This window comes from Saprolegnia parasitica (assembly GCF_000151545.1).
Source record: "Saprolegnia parasitica CBS 223.65 unplaced genomic scaffold supercont2.142, whole genome shotgun sequence".
NCBI classification, from domain to species: Eukaryota; Oomycota; class Saprolegniomycetes; order Saprolegniales; family Saprolegniaceae; genus Saprolegnia; species Saprolegnia parasitica.
The window spans coordinates 40,891-59,551 of NW_012156536.1; the positions used below are offsets into that span (position 1 = coordinate 40,891).

At 58.4% G+C, this 18,661-nt stretch overlaps 7 protein-coding genes across 7 annotated transcripts; 6 read left to right on the forward strand and 1 right to left on the reverse strand.

Moving 5' to 3' along the window:
- Positions 1 to 1,025: 1,025 nt before the first annotated feature.
- On the forward strand, positions 1,026 to 1,976 carry SPRG_14740 (hypothetical protein). Its single transcript, XM_012354009.1, has 4 exons — positions 1,026 to 1,432; positions 1,479 to 1,559; positions 1,606 to 1,737; positions 1,784 to 1,976. The coding sequence occupies exons 1-4, from the start codon at positions 1,071 to 1,073 to the stop codon at positions 1,875 to 1,877; spliced, it is 669 nt and encodes a 222-aa protein (XP_012209399.1). The 5' UTR covers positions 1,026 to 1,070; the 3' UTR covers positions 1,878 to 1,976.
- A 1,600-nt stretch (positions 1,977 to 3,576) lies between these two features.
- SPRG_14741 (hypothetical protein) lies at positions 3,577 to 8,195 on the forward strand. The gene has a single exon (XM_012354010.1). It carries the CDS (start codon positions 3,610 to 3,612, stop codon positions 8,113 to 8,115), a length of 4,506 nt encoding a protein of 1,501 aa, XP_012209400.1. The 5' UTR covers positions 3,577 to 3,609; the 3' UTR covers positions 8,116 to 8,195.
- A 248-nt stretch (positions 8,196 to 8,443) lies between these two features.
- On the forward strand, positions 8,444 to 10,129 carry SPRG_14742 (CAMKK protein kinase; the record flags this gene model as incomplete). The annotated part of the gene is made up of 6 exons (XM_012354011.1): positions 8,444 to 8,764; positions 8,812 to 9,076; positions 9,127 to 9,167; positions 9,227 to 9,374; positions 9,441 to 9,640; positions 9,686 to 10,129. The coding sequence occupies 6 exons, from the start codon at positions 8,444 to 8,446 to the stop codon at positions 10,019 to 10,021; spliced, it is 1,311 nt and encodes a 436-aa protein (XP_012209401.1). The 3' UTR covers positions 10,022 to 10,129.
- On the reverse strand, positions 10,025 to 11,229 carry SPRG_14743 (hypothetical protein; the record flags this gene model as incomplete). Its single annotated transcript, XM_012354012.1, has 3 exons — positions 10,025 to 10,468; positions 10,519 to 10,875; positions 10,921 to 11,229. The coding sequence occupies 3 exons, from the start codon at positions 11,227 to 11,229 to the stop codon at positions 10,049 to 10,051; spliced, it is 1,086 nt and encodes a 361-aa protein (XP_012209402.1). The 3' UTR covers positions 10,025 to 10,048.
- A 485-nt stretch (positions 11,230 to 11,714) lies between these two features.
- On the forward strand, positions 11,715 to 13,477 carry SPRG_14744 (CAMKK protein kinase; the record flags this gene model as incomplete). The annotated part of the gene is made up of 6 exons (XM_012354013.1): positions 11,715 to 11,939; positions 11,986 to 12,141; positions 12,190 to 12,367; positions 12,415 to 12,455; positions 12,505 to 13,008; positions 13,064 to 13,477. The coding sequence occupies 6 exons, from the start codon at positions 11,715 to 11,717 to the stop codon at positions 13,475 to 13,477; spliced, it is 1,518 nt and encodes a 505-aa protein (XP_012209403.1).
- Positions 13,478 to 16,271: 2,794 nt separating this feature from the next.
- SPRG_14745 (hypothetical protein) lies at positions 16,272 to 16,817 on the forward strand (the record flags this gene model as incomplete). Its single annotated transcript, XM_012354014.1, has 1 exon — positions 16,272 to 16,817. One exon carries the CDS (start codon positions 16,272 to 16,274, stop codon positions 16,815 to 16,817), a length of 546 nt encoding a protein of 181 aa, XP_012209404.1.
- Positions 16,818 to 17,325: 508 nt separating this feature from the next.
- On the forward strand, positions 17,326 to 18,645 carry SPRG_14746 (hypothetical protein; the record flags this gene model as incomplete). Its single annotated transcript, XM_012354015.1, has 1 exon — positions 17,326 to 18,645. The coding sequence occupies one exon, from the start codon at positions 17,326 to 17,328 to the stop codon at positions 18,643 to 18,645; it is 1,320 nt and encodes a 439-aa protein (XP_012209405.1).
- Positions 18,646 to 18,661: the final 16 nt, after the last annotated feature.

The following is an 18,661-nucleotide window of genomic DNA, read 5'->3' on the forward strand; positions in this document are numbered from 1 at the left end:
CTGCGATCGTTGCGTCACTTTTGAAGCCGGCATCACACGCCCTGAGCAGTGGAACAGACAACATGGCATGGCATTGCGTGGCAATCTCGCCTGTACCAATATCGCTTTTGTCAGTACATGTACCGGGAATTGTCGAGTACTATATCGTACATTTCTTTGTAGATACCAATACAAAAGCGCTCCAGCAGCGTCCCGCTGAGCGAGATCGTCGCCCGCCAGCACTGGCGCCTGCTGGGTCACGTGCTGCGCCTGAAAAAAGACGTCCCTGCCAACATTGCCGCCGCCCGCTTCTTTCCCGCTCCCGAGGCGCCCCGTTTTCTAGGCCGCACCAAGATCACGTTGCCGATCGTCCTGCACCGCGACCTCCAGAAGTTGACGCCGCCTCAGTCGCTGGCGTCTCTCGAGGACCTCAACAACCTGCGTAGTTTTGCCGTCGATCGCGAAGCCCGGAAGGAATTTACGGAGCTCGTCGTCATGGGCGTCACCCGCGGCTGCAAGCGCCCGTGGGCGACAACAGAAGAAGAAGACGCAGCCACGGCCCGGTGAGCGAATGAAGAATGAGATTGCTAGTCTCTACAAGTGCGAACTCTTTGTAACCACGAAGATAACGCGAAACACGTTCATGTATAGACCGATACAATCAATATGCCGATGGCTCAAGGACACGCCAATCCTCCAATTTCAGTCATTTCAAGTACAGTGGTATCTGCCGCGCTCGTGCGCCGTGTGTATTTCTTGTACTGGGACGCATTGTTCAAATGACAATATCCTAGCAAGTTGTCCAAATTCGGATGGTTCGAGACCCTGCACCGTCGATCGCGCTTGACTAAGGGTCAATGAATGTCACGGAGCCTTGGCCCGAACCCGCCGTGTCTTCTTCCAGCGTCAATGCTCCCGCGCACCCAGCCCATATAAGCCCCCGCATAGGCTGATTGTGTTGTTCGATGAGCAAGACGTTCTTTCTACTGCGTCCTCGGTATCGCTCGAGGGCAGTACCGTTCCATCTTGGAAGACTAGTACGTTCGTCTAGCTACCTTCCCACGCATGGTCATATCTCTAATTGCCTCATCATGCGCGCTACGGCTTTCCTCCTCTTGACCTTTGTTGCATCCGCGATGGCGTGCCCGGACGGCCATCTCCTCACGTCCAAGCCAGCGCTGTGTGGCAACATCTGCCCGCTCCAAGGTGGCGCCAAGGCGCAAAGCTGCGTCTACTACCCGACCAGCCTCAGCGACTTCAAGTGCGAACAGTCGTCGCTGGGGACGTGTGTCAACAGTACGGCCGAGACAGGCTGCGCTCTCAAGTGCCTCAACAACAACTGGGCCGTGAATGGCTCGTACGCGATTGGCATTCGCGGTGCCACGGGCTCGTTTGGTCGCTCTGAGCCCATCCGTGTCGTCCAAGGCTATCGTGCAGCCAACATTTCAGAGCTGTATGGCAGTCTCTCTCTCATTCCGGCGCTCATTTGTTTGTATTAGCATTTTGAAAAACTACAACCCGGAGAAGTACGACTTGAGCCTCCTCGACGGCGCATTCACAAAGTCCAAGCTCAAGTCCTTGTATGTTTACGATGCTGTCGGCAGATAGCGCACTCGATATGTCTAGGTGGATCGAGAACGTCAAGCTATCGCTGCAAGAGCACGTCTTTCCGCCGCACATCGAGTCGCTCGTGCTCCGTAATGCAGGCGTGCGTTGGATCCCAAAGGAGGTGTTTGGGCTCAAGCGCCTCAAGACACTGTATGCAGCTCCAAGAACAATGAGGAGATGAGCTCATTCTCTATAGGGAGATCACGGGCCAGTACCTCGATACGACGCAGCTCTCGGCGGACGAAAAGGCGTTCCTTGCCAAAGTCAACTGCACGTTCCCGGCCAACTAGAACGTCGCGATGACGAGTCTGATCTTTGTTTTGCGCTTTGCTTGACTTCATATAAATATTTGCCACCTGGGCTGATAAATTCGATTGCTCAATGCGTTGGATGGAAATTGGGCCTGGGAGAGCAAGGCGGGAGCAGTTGCCCACACTCTCGAGGTAGAGTCAAAGCGGCGCGGTCCCGGCGTGCACACCGGGGACGGAGATACAAGATTCGATAGACATCCATTCCAGCGCATTGGCCTGAGGAACGTGTTCGTACGCGATGCTTGCACGCGACGCCCGATGTCCATCTCCTGCGCCAGTACATCGCAACGCATCGTAGCGGCCGGGCTCGTGGAGGTAAATGCCCGCCAACGAACGTCCGACCTTGTGCCTGCGACAGGGCCAAAGCATGCCAGCCGTCTGATAGCACGTGCGCGGCGGTGAGTGACGGGTCTCCTGTCGGTCGAACGAAGAAGCTCACATTGCTCGCGAAGCAGAGTCGCACGACTCTTGTTTGGAAGAGGACCATGGAGGCGACGCGGTGGAACATCACGGTTCCATGTAGCAGTGGTACCGGGTACACATCGTGGTTGTCGAAACATCTTCCCAAGGTCGACTAATCAAAGCCGACCAATCTGACCCACACATCGTGTACGTACAGTGCAGGCCGTTCCGAGCGGTTGACGATCAATCCTTTGGCCGAGACTAAATCATTCTAAACTAGGGCACGGCCCCAATCTTCGGGACGCAACTGCTCGTGCGGTTGCGGCGGAGGCTGGTCGGCCGACTGCGATGGCTATAATTGGCCGCCGAAGCGGACCGTTTGACGATTCACGAGGCTACTTGAAGTCCGCCGGCCTCATCGCCCTTGCCTGTTGCCCATCGCATTTCCAGATACATTTTCGGATACGGGTTCTTGATTCCAAATGTACCCACGCACGCCACATCTGCATACGTGTGCAGCGGGTGATATGGCGCACTCCTTTTGTCCTACCTACGACGTGATTGGCACTCGCGAGGTGCCACTGCATGGGCCCTCTGCGCCACCAGCTTGTGCCTGGCCGTGACATCCACTCGTTTCTTCGTTTCCAGGGGCATCGGAGGGACTGCTCGGTGTCATCTTGGGCCCTATATCAGCCAAATTAGGCATCACAGCAGCTTTCTACGATTGGCACCTTGTGCCATAATGACAACGCAACCTTGGTGAGATGCAGTGAGCCTGTCATTTGCTATTGTTTGCGTCTAAGGTCCCTAAATATATTTTGTGTCGGTCTATGGTACGTACCCAATTGCACCTCTTGCAGAATACGAGGAACAGCTCAGTGGTAGAGCGCCATAAAAAATGGCAACTGGTCCTGGGTTCGATCCTGGCAAAAAGGGGTTTTTCCGATTGCCATTGTCATTTCACGTGTCGGATCGAAACCAGGACAAGTCCTCGTTTCGTGTATTTGTTTTCAGAGGAAAAGGGGAAGGCACGGTGGCCAGTGATTTCCGCTTGTTAAAGGCGCCGGCTTTGCTTTTTGCGCGTTTTCATTGGCCCACAAAGCTGTTGCATAATCGCACATCGCGTTACGCAGGCTTCTCCGACGGGGTAGGGGATGCGCTCCGTCACGTGTGGCGTGGGGCTGCGATCCTAATTAGGCGAAATCCGGATCGTGTTGCAGCACGAAAGATTTCCACGGGCGTTGGCCGATGATACTTTTTTCGTTTCCTTTTCATTCTCCAACTTGCGGCCAACTCCTCACATCACACAATGCCCCGCACGAAGCGCTCTGCCTCCGACGCCTCCGACGCGGCGAGCCCCACGGCCGCGAAGCGCGCCAACGTCGTCAACGCCCTCGAGGCCGCCGACGACGTCGAGCGCGGGACGCTCTTCCTCGACGATGGCACGGCCATCGAGGGCTGCTCGTTTGGCGCCAAGAACTCGATGAGCGGCGAAGTCGTCTTCAACACGGGCATGGTCGGGTACCCGGAGGCGCTCTCGGACCCGTCGTACGCTGGCCAGATCCTCGTGCTCACGTTCCCGCTGGTCGGCAACTACGGCGTGCCGTCCATGGAGCTCGACCAGTTTGGCCTGCCCAAGAACTTTGAGTCGTCCAAGGTGCAGATCTCGGGCCTCATTGTCTCCGAGTACTCGTTCCAGCACTCGCATTGGAACGCGGTCACGTCGCTCGGCGACTGGCTCAAGTCGCACAACGTGCCGGCGCTCTTTGGCCTCGACACGCGCATGATCACCAAGAAGATCCGCGAGCACGGCTCGATGCTCGGCAAGATCGAGTTTGCGTCCATGCCCATCAAGATGGAAGACCCGAACAAGACGAACCTCGTCGCCAAGGTCTCGCCCAAGCAGATTCAAGTCTTCAACAAGGGCGCGTCGCCCAAAATCCTCGCGTTCGACTGCGGCATGAAGCACAACATTGTGCGGTACCTCGCGGGTGCCGGCGTCGAGCTCACGGTCGTGCCGTTCGACTATGACCTCGAGAAGAGCACGCTCGAGTACGACGGTATCTTTATCTCGAACGGCCCCGGCGATCCGCTCATGGCGCAGAAGACCATCGACTCGATCCGGTGGGCCATCAACCGCGACGAAGACGACATCAAGCCCATCTTTGGCATCTGCCTCGGCAACCAGATCCTCGCGCTCGCGGCCGGCGCCAAGACGTACAAGATGAAGTACGGCAACCGCGGCATGAACCAGCCGTGCATTGACATGCGCACGACGCGCTGCTACATTACGCCGCAGAACCACGGGTACGCCGTCGAGACGGCGTCGCTGCCCGCGGGCTGGAAGACGTTCTTCATGAATGCCAACGACCACTCGAACGAAGGTATCATCCACGAGCACAAGCCGTTCTTCTCGGTGCAGTTCCATCCCGAAGCGTGCGGCGGCCCCACGGACACGGCGTTCCTCTTCGACATGTTCCTCGAGAAGGTCAAGGGCCAGCCGTCCAAGCTCACGCTCATGGACACGTCGCTCTACGATCGCCCGACGTACCGCAAGGTGGTCCTCCTCGGATCTGGCGGTCTCAGCATCGGCCAAGCCGGTGAATTCGACTACTCGGGCTCGCAGGCCATCAAGGCGCTCAAGGAAGAAGGCATCCAGGTCATCCTTGTCAACCCCAACATTGCGACGGTCCAGACGTCCAAGGGCCTCGCCGACAAGGTTTACTTTGTGCCGGTCCGCGCGTCGACGGTGCTCGAGATCATCAAGAAGGAGCGCCCGGACGGCATCCTCGTCTCGATGGGCGGCCAGACCGCGCTGAACGTCGGCATTGAGCTCTGGGAGAGCGGCGCGCTCGAAGCCCACAACGTGCGCGTCATGGGCACGCCGATCTCGGTCGTCATCGACACGGAAGACCGCGAGCGCTTCAGCGAGCGCCTTGCCGAGATTGGCGAGACCATCGCGCTGAGCAAGCCGGCCAAGACGATCGACGAGGCCATCGCTGCGGCCAACGAGATTGGGTACCCGGTGCTCGTCCGCGCGGCCTTTGCGCTCGGCGGTCTCGGCTCGGGCTTTGCCGCCAACGACGAAGAGCTCACGACGCTCGCGAAGAAGGCGCTCTTTGGCGCGGGCTCCAAGGTCGCGGAGCGCCAGATCCTCATCGACCAGGACCTCCGCGGCTGGAAGGAAATCGAGTACGAGGTCGTGCGCGACGCCAAGAACAACTGCATCACGGTCTGCAACATGGAGAACTTTGACCCGCTCGGTATCCACACGGGCGATTCGATCGTCGTCGCGCCGTCGCAGACACTCAGCAACGCCGAGTACTTCAAGCTCCGCCAAACCGCGCAAAAGGTCGTGCGCCACCTCGGCATCGTCGGCGAGTGCAACATCCAGTATGCGCTTGACCCGCACTCGGAGCGCTACTGCATCATTGAAGTCAACGCGCGCCTCTCGCGCTCGTCGGCGCTCGCGTCCAAGGCGACGGGCTACCCGCTCGCGTACGTGGCGGCCAAGATCGCGCTCGGCATCGACCTCGTCAACATCAAGAACTCGATCACGAAGACGACGACCGCGTGCTTTGAGCCGTCGCTCGACTACTGCGTCGTCAAGATGCCCCGCTGGGACCTCAAGAAGTTCTCTCGCGTCTCGAACGACCTCGGCTCGTCCATGCTCAGTGTCGGCGAGGTCATGAGCGTCGGGCGCAACTTTGAGGAGTGCATCCAGAAGGCGGTGCGCATGGTCAACCCGAACTTGGACGGTCTCAACGGTCGCCCGGTCGACTACACGACCAAGACGGCCGAAATTGACGCGAACCTGAAGAAGCCGACGGACGAGCGCCTCTTCTACGTCATTGCGGCGCTTGACGCGGGCTACTCGGTCGACAAGGTGCACGAGCTCACCAAGATTGACCGCTGGTTCCTCTCCAAGCTGCACCATATCTCGAGCCTCCGCAAGGGCATGAAGGCGTTTGGCGCGCTCGACAAGCTCACGGCGTCGCACTTCAAGACGCTCAAGACGTACGGCTTCTCGGATCGTCAGATTGCGACCGAAGTCAAGTCGACGGAGCTCATTGTGCGCAACCGCCGAAAGTCGTTTGGCGTGCTCCCGTTCGTCAAGCAGATCGATACGCTGGCGGCCGAGTTCCCGGCGCAGACCAACTACCTCTACATGACGTACTCTGGCGCCGAGGACGACATTCCGATGGACGACCACGGCGTCATGGTGCTCGGCTGCGGCGCCTACTGCATCGGGTCGTCGGTCGAGTTTGATTGGTGCGCCGTCTCGGCCGTGCGCACGATCCGCGAGCTCAACTACAAGGCGATCGTGGTCAACTACAACCCGGAGACGGTCTCGACCGACTACGACGAGTCGGACCGTTTGTACTTTGAAGAGCTCAGCTTTGAGCGCGTGCTCGACATTTACGACCGGGAGAACGCGCACGGCGTCATCGTCTCGGTCGGCGGCCAGATCCCCAACAACCTCTCGACGCCGCTCTCCAAGTCGGGCGTCCGCATCCTCGGCACGTCCGCCGAGTCGATCGACCGCTGCGAAGACCGCAACAAGTTTTCGGCGCTCCTCGACACGATCGGCGTCGACCAGCCCAAGTGGACGGAAGTCACGGACGTGGCGTCGGCCGAGAACTTTGCCTCGGACGTCGGCTTCCCCGTGCTCGTGCGCCCGTCCTATGTGCTCTCGGGTGCTGGCATGGTCGTCACGTCGTGCGCTGAAGAGCTCCGCGACTACCTCAACTCGCCCAACGTCGGCGGCAGCAGCAACATTTGCATCTCCAAGTTCATTCTGAACGCCAAGGAAGTCGAGTTTGACGGTGTCGCCAAGGACGGCCAGATCCTCAACTACGCCATCTCCGAGCACGTCGAGAACGCCGGTGTGCACTCGGGCGACGCGACGCTCGTGCTGCCGGCGCAGAAGCTCTACGTCGGCACGATCAAGCAGGTCAAGCGCATTGCGAGCGCGATCGCGCGGTCGCTCAACATTACCGGTCCGTTCAACATCCAGCTCATGGCCAAGGAGAACGAAGTCAAGGTCATCGAGTGCAACCTCCGCGCGTCGCGCACGTTCCCGTTCATCTCCAAGACGTTCGACCTCAACTTTATCAACCTCGCGACGCGTGCGATGCTCGGCCTCGTCGTCAAGCCGGTCCCGATCGCGCTCATTGACATTGACTACGTGGCCGTCAAGGCGCCGCAGTTTTCGTTCACGCGCCTTCTGGGTGCGGACCCGACGCTCGGTGTCGAGATGGCGTCGACGGGCGAAGTTGCTTGCTTTGGCACGGACATGCACGAGGCGTTCCTCAAGGCGCTCCTCTCGGCCGGCTTCAAGATGCCCAAGGAGAAGAAGTCGATTCTGATCTCGATCGGCAACGACGACATCAAGCACGAGTTCCTCGAGTCGTGCAAGATGCTCGACAAGCTCAAGTACAAGCTGTACGGCACGCCCGGCACGGCCGCGTACCTCCAGCAGCACGGCGTCGCGTGCCAAGTCCTCTTCAAGCCGAGCGCCAAGAAGGGCCCGAACGTCGTCGACGCGATCAAGAACGGCGACATTGAGCTCGTCATCAACGTGCCCGACTCTGGGAACCGCCAGGGCGCCTCGGACGGGTACCTCATCCGCCGCGCGTCGGTCGACTTTGGCATCTCGCTCATCAACAACATCAAGTGCGCGATCATGCTCACGACCGCGATGGAGAAGGTCAAGAAGCTCGAGATCTGCCACATTGGCGAGTACTACGCGATGCCGACCGTCGGCTGGAGCACGGGCAAGAACCTCCTCGCGCGCAAGATGTCGATCTGCTAAGAAGATTGCATCCCTTTCCTTTATATACATATGACTAGCTTTGTAAATTATATACCCATCAATAGTACCTTTGCACCCAAGGCGACTTGATCCTTCTCCGTGTACAAGCCGACTCTTCCACGCGATCCTTCCAAGTAGTCGATTGTTCCGGTCGAGATACATAGACTACAGATGATTGACGACTATTATAGAGGCATGGGACGAAGCTTCCATCATTCCATGCCAGCACCGAGACATGACGGCAACGGCCTTGATTAGATTGGCGGTTTCGGCGTCGGTTACCGCCGGACGGGAATAGCCAGGCGGTGCCACTTTCAGTCGGCGCGTCATGCGGGCGAGTTCCGATCGCGCGCTCGCCCGAGACAACTCGAAGCGCGGGACTGCGCTCACGACGACGACGACGACGGTGGTGGAGAAGGACGCGACGAACGTCGAGGTCGACGAGCACGGCGCGCCGCAGCGCGTGAACGAGTACGTGGTGCACGAAGAGCTCGGACGCGGCGCGTTTGCGCGGGTCTACAAGTGTACCAAGCTCGAGGACGACGAGCCAAAAGAGTTTGCGATCAAAGTCTTCAACAAGTCGCTGCTGAAGCGCAAGCAAGAGTTCACGCGCGTCGCGGGCCGCATGGTCGCGACCAACGCGTTCCAGGTGCGCATACGACAAGGAATGCGCTCCCTGTCAACCAACGGGCGTAGAAAGTGCAAAGGGAAATCGCCATCATGAAAAAGCTGCGCCACCCGAATTTGACGCGGCTGCACGAAGTCATCGACTCGCCCGAAGACGACAAGCTCTACTTGATTCTCAACGTCATCTCGGGCGGCCAGCTCATGGACTTTGACAACCACGCGATGTTGTACCGGTATACGCACGAGCCGGGCCCGTCACTCGACGAGAGAAGCGTGACGCCGCTCCGTGTCGTACACGACTGCCTCGCAGACCTCGCGTGGGCCCTCGACTACCGTACGCTGTCGTTGCTCTTCTTGTTTTGACGAAGAGGAATGGTGCCATAGTGCACCGGAACCACATTTGCCACCGCGACATCAAGCCCGAGGTATTGCATCTTTTGAAACATTGTCCCATGCGAGAAGATGGAGATGTTGTCGTCAATAGAACGTTCTCGTGACGGACGATAGCGACTACATCCTTGGCGACTTTGGCGTCGCGCACATGTTTTCCGAGTCGAACCACGCGACGCTGCTCAAAAGCACGGAAGGCACGTATCACTACCTCGCCCCCGAGTGCACCACCGGTACGCACAGTAGCTTTCTGCAGTGACCGACGACGATCCATCCATCTGTCGTCTACGCCTACGATCCGTTCAAAGTGGATATTTGGGCCCTTGGTGTCACTGTATTTGCCATGGTGTTTGGGACCTTGCCATTCGGCATGACCGTCACGGACGGTCCGGCGGGCGTCCTCCGCGCGATCCGGGAAGACCCGCTGGTGTTGCCCCACGAGATTGACCCTCTACTTCACAACCTCCTCACGCAGCTGCTCGACAAGTCGCCTGCGACGCGCATCAGCGTATGATGCGATAGCGATGTCTTTTTGTGTCAAGAGTGTGCCTAGATTGTGCAAGTGCAGGAGCACCCGTGGATCACGACCGCGGCGGCGCGCAAGGCGCCGAATCCGATCGACACGATTACCGTCACAAGTGACGAGATGGCGAAAGCGTTTACGGCGTCGTATGAGCTCTTCCTCATGGTCAAACTCAAACGCTCGCTGCACGCCAAACTCGCGCGCGCGCGAACGGTCCTCGCGACCAAGCAAAACGAGATCAGCACCGCAACAGCAACCGCGATCACTGAAAGCGTCAACGCAGTTCGGAGACGAAGCACGCGCAAAGTGTCCGACACCGCGATCCCTGTCTGCGGACGCGCCGACCCGGCATGCCACGTCATGTAACCGTCGTGTTTTGTATCAACGTATCAATCAACCGCCAAAGCCGCGGGCGATCTGCTGGGCGCCAAGCCGCGCAAACTCGGTGCCAACGTCCGTGGCATAGCGATGAAACACCGCTGCCTTCTTGGCGTCCGGCGTCGTCGAGAGGTCGCAGCCCCAGTAGCGCGCTTCGTCGTCCAGCGAGACGTACCCATGGGCTGTAAAGTAATGCGACGTAGTGTAGAGCACACGGAGGCGCGTCATCGCGGGCCCGAGGCGGTCGAGGACGAACCAAAAGTTGCGGTTGCATTGGCGCTGGCTCTTGGGCAAGAGCTCGTCCTCATGGATGTTTTGGCCCACAAACGTGACCCGGTTGTGAGAAGAGAACTCGCGCGTGAGGTAGTAGATGGACTCGTCCTTGGAGAGCACGTTGCGGGTGTAGCGCATCCGATCGTTGGGTTCTTGCAGCAGCTACACGGTAAAGAGACGCTTCAGCGTGCCTTGATGCATAGCACTACTACCTCCATGTCGAGCGGCTCGGCGACGTTTTCCTGCATCTCGCGCCCTTCATAGTCCCAGAGCGCGCCAATCAGAAACGAGACGACGTTGTCTCGGATCGCCGGTACGACGTACTCGATCGGGATCGGAAGGTCCTGCTGGCAGCGCAGCACATACTGCAAGCACTCGGCGTCGGCCGTGTCGACGTAGAAGTCGAGCACCGACTGCGGTGCTCGCGGCGACGGAAAGCCAAACGTCTCGAGCATCTTGTCCGTGTGAAAATGCACGTTCTTCGTGATCCAGTCAAAGCCCAATTTGCGCGACGTGGCATTGCTGACCAGTGTGACGTTGCGCCACGTTGGTCGAAGCGATGGCGGCGTCTAGGACCGAGCTTGCCGCATGCGAACGTTGACATGTATATGTACCTGGATCCCTTTTTGGATTGCAATCCATTTGGTCATGGCTGTGACGATATCTAGATACGACTTGCGCTTGGCCTGCAGCATCGCCTTCGAGCGGCGCGCAATGACCACGTCGTCGTGGAGGCCAGACGCGACGTCTTTCCAGCTCAGGAGCTGCTTCTTCGCGGTCAAGCGGGCGACGTGGCGCTCGAGGACGGCGGCTTCGGCCTGCAGCGCCTCGATCTCGGACACGATCTTCTGCCGGTACGCGCGCTGCTTGTAGCGTATGTAGAGCCGCTTCCGCAGCACCGGGTCCAGCGTCGGCTCGGGCATTGGACGCGACCGACTCGCACGCACGCCACACCTGTCTGCGGGAAACACATACATTCTGCAGCCGACATTCCGCCGGCCTGTCTGACGCTGCCACGTACTGCAACGAGAAAGTGGGAAGAACTGCTCTTCTATTCGACACGCCACGCCTCGATGCCAAGCAAACAGGGCCGTCGGACCGTCGCCTGGGCAGGTGCGCGACGACTTTGGCGACTCAGATCTGGGTGGAACTTGCCAGATCTGAATCGATCGCAGCCAAGCCGCGCCAAGTACGCTACGTACCGGGTCGTTCATTGGCTCCAATTTTGAGGCTTGCGCGTCGCTCGCGTCCCGCTGCGCGTGAAATTTCTGCCCGCGCGTCTTTTGCATGATCGCGCTGCGGGGACGGAAAACCTCTATAAACGAATGTCGTCGTGATCAACCGGAACGACTGGCGGGAGTGTATGTCTTTTTAGAGGGAGCTGCCATTCGCGATTGGGTTTGGAAACATGGAAATGGAACCGACGGGGTCAGTTGACACGCGGTATGTGAAGGCGACGAGCAGCGGCGCCGAGCAGGAGGTCAAGGAGACGGCTACCGCTGACGTCCAGGAGAGCGACTCGGGCGCGCCGGAGCAGGTCAACGACTACACGATCGGCGCGCTCCTCGGTGAAGGCGCATACTCCAAGGTGTACCTGTGCGAAAAGACGGCGGGGGGCGTCACGACGCAATATGTACGACTGCTCTGCTTGCATGTGCTTGGACCATACATCCGCGCAGGCCATGAAGATCCTCAACAAGTCTTTCCTAAAGCGCAAGCGCGAGTTCAAGAAGGTCGACGGACGCATGGTCGCGTCCAACGCCTTCCAAAAGGTGCAGAAGGAGATTGCGATCATGAAGAAGCTGCGCCATCCCAACCTCACGCATCTGCATGAAGTACCTTGCGTATTGATGCATTCATGTGCCAACGCGTCGTTCGTGTAGGTGATCGACGCCGAGACGCAAGACAAGATGTTCCTCGTGCTCGAGCTCGTCACCGGTGGCCAGGTCATGGACTGGGACCCGACGACCATGCGCTACAAGTACATTGGCTCGCAAGACCAAGCGCCGATGGCGATCGTCCAAGCATGCGTCGTGGACATGGCTCTGGCGCTCGAATACTGTACACTGGCATGCCCGTCTTCTCGCTTGACAACGAACGATGCGTAGTGCACTTGAACCAAATTTGCCATCGCGATATCAAGCCCGAGGTAGACTTCTATGATTTGATTCGAAGACGCTCGCTGAGCATCAGCGTAGAACGTGCTCATGACCAACGACAAGACGAGCTACAAGCTCAGCGACTTTGGCGTCGCGCACATGTTTACCGACGACGACATGGCGACGGAGCTCAAGAACACGGAAGGCACGTATCACTATCTCGCCCCCGAGTGCACGGTCGGGGCGGCTTTCGACCCGTTCAAGGTCGACGTGTGGGCTCTCGGCGTCACGGCGTATGCGATGCTGTACGGAACGCTGCCGTTTGGGGCTACAAAGGAGCACCTTGAGGGCGGCGCTCTCGCCATTATGCAGTCGATTCGCGAAGATCCCCTTGTGCTGCCCTCCACCGGCAGCGACCCGCTCTGCGACCAAGTGCTCACGCGCCTCTTGGACAAGGACCCGTCGACGCGCATTTCGCTCTCGGAGCTGCTGCAGCATCCGTGGCTCGCGGCGGCGGTGCACCACGAGCGCGCGTCCATCGTCGAGGTGTCGCCGGAAGAAATCAGCCTCGCGTTCACGCCCGTCAACAACTTTATTCTCATGGTATACATTTCTATGCAAGGCCAATTGTGCAATGTTTAATGATGAACGATGCTAGACGAAGCTCAAGATCAAGTTTGGCGCCAAGCTCATGAAGGCGCGACGAACGTTGCGTGAAGAGAGCTCGCGGAGCAGCTCCATTGAATTGCCGTCGCCGGATGGCATGGACGAGGTGCCCGCCAGCATTGAGCCGTCGGAAAAGCCCGTCGACGCACTGCCACCGCCAATTAACCTCTCGTTTGGTCTCTCGCTCGAAGACCGCTCCGACAGCGTCCGCGCCTCGACGCAGAGTGAGCCCCACGTTCTCCAAGACGAGCCGCTGCGCTCGTCGCTCCATAGCGCACCGGTGGCTCCTGCCCACGGCGCGACGACGCCGCCGAAGCGCATGCGCAGCTTTGGCGACCGGCTTTTCCAGCGCCAGAGCTCCAACGTCCCGGACGGCAAGAAGCAAAAGGACTGCACGTGCATGTAAAACACCAGCAAATGCGTGTATGTATAACTCAAAAACTAGGGTAAACCTCGTGTTTTCTTGGGGCAGGAGCTCTTTGGTTTTGTTTTGGGGTAGCGTGCAATCTAGCGGTGGGTTCGTGTCGTAGCTTGGACTGTGTGGACGCCATCAAAATATAATCATGTGCATTTGCGTTCATCGTTAAACGTACCCTGCCCCACACCTCGTGTTTTCTTGGAGCAGGGCGTGGTCGAGCTTTGCGGTTTAGATGGGGCATTGGGCCGGTGGGCCATCTAGCGGTCTTTCTGCGTAGCATGCGCAGTAGTTTTGTTTGTGTACATCGTTTGTGCAGGGTGCAGTGGGGCCAATTGATTTCGGTTTGGTATCGGGCAGCATGCAATCTAGCGGTGCGTCGGTGTCGTAGCATGGGCGGTGTGGATGCCAACAATCATTGGTGTTCGGTTTCATGTCCAATGTACGTACGTTCAGCACACCCTGCCCAATGCAGACACGCATTCACATGGCAAATGTGTGATCGGCGCGTGCGCCGAACGCGACCTCCGCTTTGCTGCGGTGCGCCGTTTTGCAACGCCAACGGCCTTCGGCCGGGAGCCACACTGCGGTGCAACCTCCGCTGCGCTACGGTGCACCTGGTGGGTTCGTCCAAAAGATTGATCTCTATAGAGCTGCAGCAGCGTCGACGTCAAATATTGTTTTCTTGGGTGGCGGTGAGGCTGGTGCAGCGGCCAAGTTGTGGTCTATTAGCCTTCACATCGTTTCAGCAATCGGGTCCAATGCTGCAAAGCAGGACGCATCTTGCACAACAGTCTGCCGCAGCATCACGCAAATCACATCAACATTGCAGGGCGAATGGCGTCAAATCAGCTATGTACTCGCGTTGCCCGGCCCAGCTATTCTACCAGTGTCGTGATGCAGTGCCATGACTTCGTCGCGTAGTTGCAGGCCGTTCTACACGCGTGATTTCCCAGAAAGTACAGCCGCATAGACCTTGCGTCTCAGCCGTCGCCCGCAGCAAACTTTTATCGCAGCTCCTTGGCTTCTTCCATCGCAGTCGCTGCTGCCGCGACCCCCGCACGCGCGCGCCCGACACTGGCGTCGCGACCATGGCCGGAACTTCTACTAACTATTATTATGTGCTTCACGCCAATTTCAATTCAATACCAACTGCAATCGATACACTCATCCATTGCACTATCACCCACATAATCTTACCGCACTGCCGTGCACGATCGCAGATGCACACGCTACACTCGTGGTTGGCGCACCGATGCCACATGCACTCACTACGATCGCACATGGCATAAGCCCCTACCGTGCCTCATCACCATGACCACAGTCTTCGACCGCCTCTCTGCGCCGCGCCGCCACATCGTGGCCAAGCGCGCGCACACTACCCTACCGCACTGCTGTGCACGACCGCAGGTGCACACGCTGCGCTCGTGGCTCGCGCTGCGCACATCGATGCCAAGAGCAGTTGCTGCGCTTGCCCACGGCATATGCCATAAACCGCGCTACCGCGCGGGATCCGGCTATCGCCGGATGCACTCGGTTCGCTCGTGGCGCGCTGCGCGCGGATCAAGTCCAAAGGTGTCCGGTTAAGTACGCTATGGCAAATACAAATGACATATGCCATTACCGCGCTACCGCGCGGACTCCGGCTATCGCCGGATGCACTCGCTACGCTCGTAGTGTGCGCTGTTCGGTTAAGTACGATTACGCACTTGTAACGTTGCTACAAACGCCAAGTCAAAAAGGAGGACATTTGGAGGCCAGACGTACTTAAACGAATTGGACCCTTCACGACGCGCTGCGCGCGTCAAAACACATTCTTTAGAGCTCCAATGACGTTGCCGTGCTAGCGCACGGGCCCGGCTACCGCCGGGTGCCCTCGCTGCGCTCGTGCCGCGCTTCGCGCAAAAAAGTCCTTATTCAATTAATAGATAGACACGGGGAACCAAAAATGAGCTCTGTTGTCTTGGTTCGAAAAGAGATTGCTATTTAGTAACTCGTGCCCACCAGATATTAGGTTGGAGGTAGGACGACCCTAGATATAGGACCCTTAATCCGTAACATAACGAGAACACTCATTTCAACAACAAAGAGATTGCTCTTTCGTTGCTTCTGTCAATTCTTCTCTCTCTGAAACCCTAACCCCGATACTTGAAACCGACAAGCCCTTGATATCGACTGCAGGGTAGAAGAATCGGTTTTGTAATAATATCCGTCCGCACATTTTTTGAAGCAGAAGCACCAACAGCTTGTTCTCTGCTATGACGCACAGGGCATCATATCCTGGCCACCACGCGTCCAGAGGGCTCCTGCGAAATAGAACGGTGACAGGGTCGTCGTCGAGCGGACAGAGTAGCGTCGTCATCGGGCAGCCAGCCACGGTGCGTAGGACGACATGAAAGAAGAGCGCGATGCATCTCGCACCACCATCAGCGACACGGCTCGGTCCACAAGAACCGTCTAGGTGTAGCTCCATCGGGTGCAGAAGAGGTTGATGCAAGGCGAAGGTGCTTGCGCGATCCACCCAAGATCTCGCACCGTGTTTTCTCCATCATGTTGACGTTGTCATGGCGTGGCACCGAACGTTCTGTGGCGCCAGCGCGAACGCTCGTGAAGAGCCAGTGCTTCTCCGGATAATGTATCCGGCATTCGCAACATTCACTTGACCAGCACTCTCGATGGCCATGGTATAGAGTCAGCAAGTGTAGAGCGCCCGCAGACCATCACTCGTGAATTGGCCCCAACTGAATCGAGCCAGAAGCGGCGGCTGACCCGACTACTTTTCAACATGCTCAGCACAAGCACCACGAGTAGCACAAGTAGCACGAGCTGCCTCCTCCGGAAGCTCCACCGCATCCTGAGCCAAGAGAGCCCAAGCATCGTCGCGTGGAGCGACTGCGGGAAGCACTTTGCCGTGCACGACGCGCCTCGCTTCGAAGCCAACATCGCGCCCACGTACTTTCGCCTCCGGACGCTCCGCGAGTTCCGCGCGCTTCTGTGCCAGCACGGCTTTGACTGCAGTGACGAATTGAGCTTCAGCCACAGCGATCTCTCACGCGACTGCCCCATGCCGCTCGCGCCCAAGAAACGAGCGACCGGCAAGGTCCTCTCCAAGGTCACAAAGACGCGTCACCACCCCTACGGTACATGCGCCACGACAACGACAGCGTCCCGGGGCGGCGACGAACTCTGGTCGGCGCTGGCTGCCGTCTGTCTGCAATCATCCGAAACGAGCCGTACAGCGACCAACCCGCTCTTCCAGAAGCACACCAGTTTCGAGACGCAGCCCGACGCGTGGCAATTGCTCAACGGCCATTCGGTCGTCTGCGTCTAAGGCGACGTCGCCACCTTGCTTGTAGTCTGTCCCGTACTGTCCAATGTCCCGATTTGAGAACCCTGCTATTTAACACGAGATTTCCCTTGATATCGAAAAGCAGCATCGGCCCATTCTGGGAAGCACCACATAGGATTGTGCGAGAAGGACGCAATGGCAGCGTAAGCACAGTAATCAACACTTGTGCTGGATTCTTTGATGGGCAAACAATGTGAAAAAACCAAGTGGGATTTCATGGCCAGTGCTATAACGCTTATACTAGGGGCTAAAGTACGTCGCCCACAATGAGTCGCCGCTTCTCCAAGCTCCAACCTCTTCTCCAAGCTGTGCGAAGTAAAAGCCAGCTTATCAAGTCGCCGACGCCCCAATGCTGGTCAACACCATTTTTGGACCAATCACGTGAGCCTCCGTCCGACCATCATTCTGTTGGTCGCAACGGCCGTGCTATCCGGAATGTGCCGGATACCGTGCCAGCGCTGGTATGCTGCCAGTGCCAGACTTCCTGAGGATGGCGGGGAGCAACATCGCGAGCGGCTTCGTGCGCAAGCTGTATCTGCTCCTGGACCACGAGAGCCCCGAGATCATTGCGTGGAACGAGAATGGCACCAAGTTCTCGATCCTCGACCGCGAGCGGCTCGATGCGACCGTCCTGCCCAAGTACTTTCGCGGGAAGCTCGCGGCCTTCCACCAGCAGCTGCTCGACCATGGTTTCGACTGGGAAAGCGAGGCGAACGATGTCGAGACGTATGCGCATGCAAGCTTTGTGCGTGGCGTGCCAGGTTTGCTCGACATGATTGTGCGCACGCCGCAGCCCAAGTGCAAGACCTTCCCCAAGCTTAAGAGGGCCAAGAAGGAGCGCCGGAAGCAGCTCGAGCCGTATGCAAAAAAGGCGCCGCCGCCGCCATCGAGTCTCCAGGTCGAGCCGGGCAGCCACGAAGAGCTCGTGTGGAAAGCGATCAACCACTTTATGTACTCGACCGACAAGAGCCCGCTCTTCGCGTCGGCCGCCAACGCGACGCTCCTCGAGACGCCAGGCTTTACGCCATCGATGGTACAGCTCGCGCCCGATCCAATTCCGCCCGTCGTCCAGGGCGTCAACCCTCTCTTCCAGAGAGCGCCCACGACGCCCAACCCGCTCTTCCAGACAACGCCAAAGAACCCTCTTTTCGACACGGCGCCCGCAAAAAACCCTCTTTTTGAAAAGTCGCCGAGTGGAAACCCGCTTTTTGACAAGACGCCGAGCACCAACCCCCTTTTTCAAACTTCGTCACCGTCCAAGAACCCCCTTTTTCAAAAGACATCGTCGTCGACCTCGAGCAATCCGCTCTTCCAAAAGTCAACGAGCACCAGCAGTAGCAGCAGCAGCAGCAGCCGACCGGCCGAGACGAACCCGCTCTTCGCCGCCAGCCCGCTCTTCGGCGCGCCCAAGCCGGCTGCGCCTGCATCGTTGTTTGCGACGCCGTCGCTCTTCCAGACGACCGCCGGCCCGAGTAACGAGTGGCAGCACCTTGTGTCGTCTTCCGTCGACCGCTTCATGCAGAGCACGGACAAGTTTTCGTCGGCCGAAGATACCTTCAAGTTTATCATGGAAGAACGGTCGCGCATTGCGACCGAGAAGGAGAAGCTCGAGGCAACGCCCGACGAGCTATTTCCGAGCCTTGGGAATGCGCCGGACTCGCTCTTGACGTTTCTCATGGGCTCGTCCGTCGACCTGCTCCAGCGCAGCGTCGACACGTTCGAACATCACCTGACGCAGCTCGACATGAGCGACTCGCACGACGACGACGATGACGACGACTTTGATCTTGTGGACGACGAGACGTCGTAGCGTCCCAAGTCCAGTT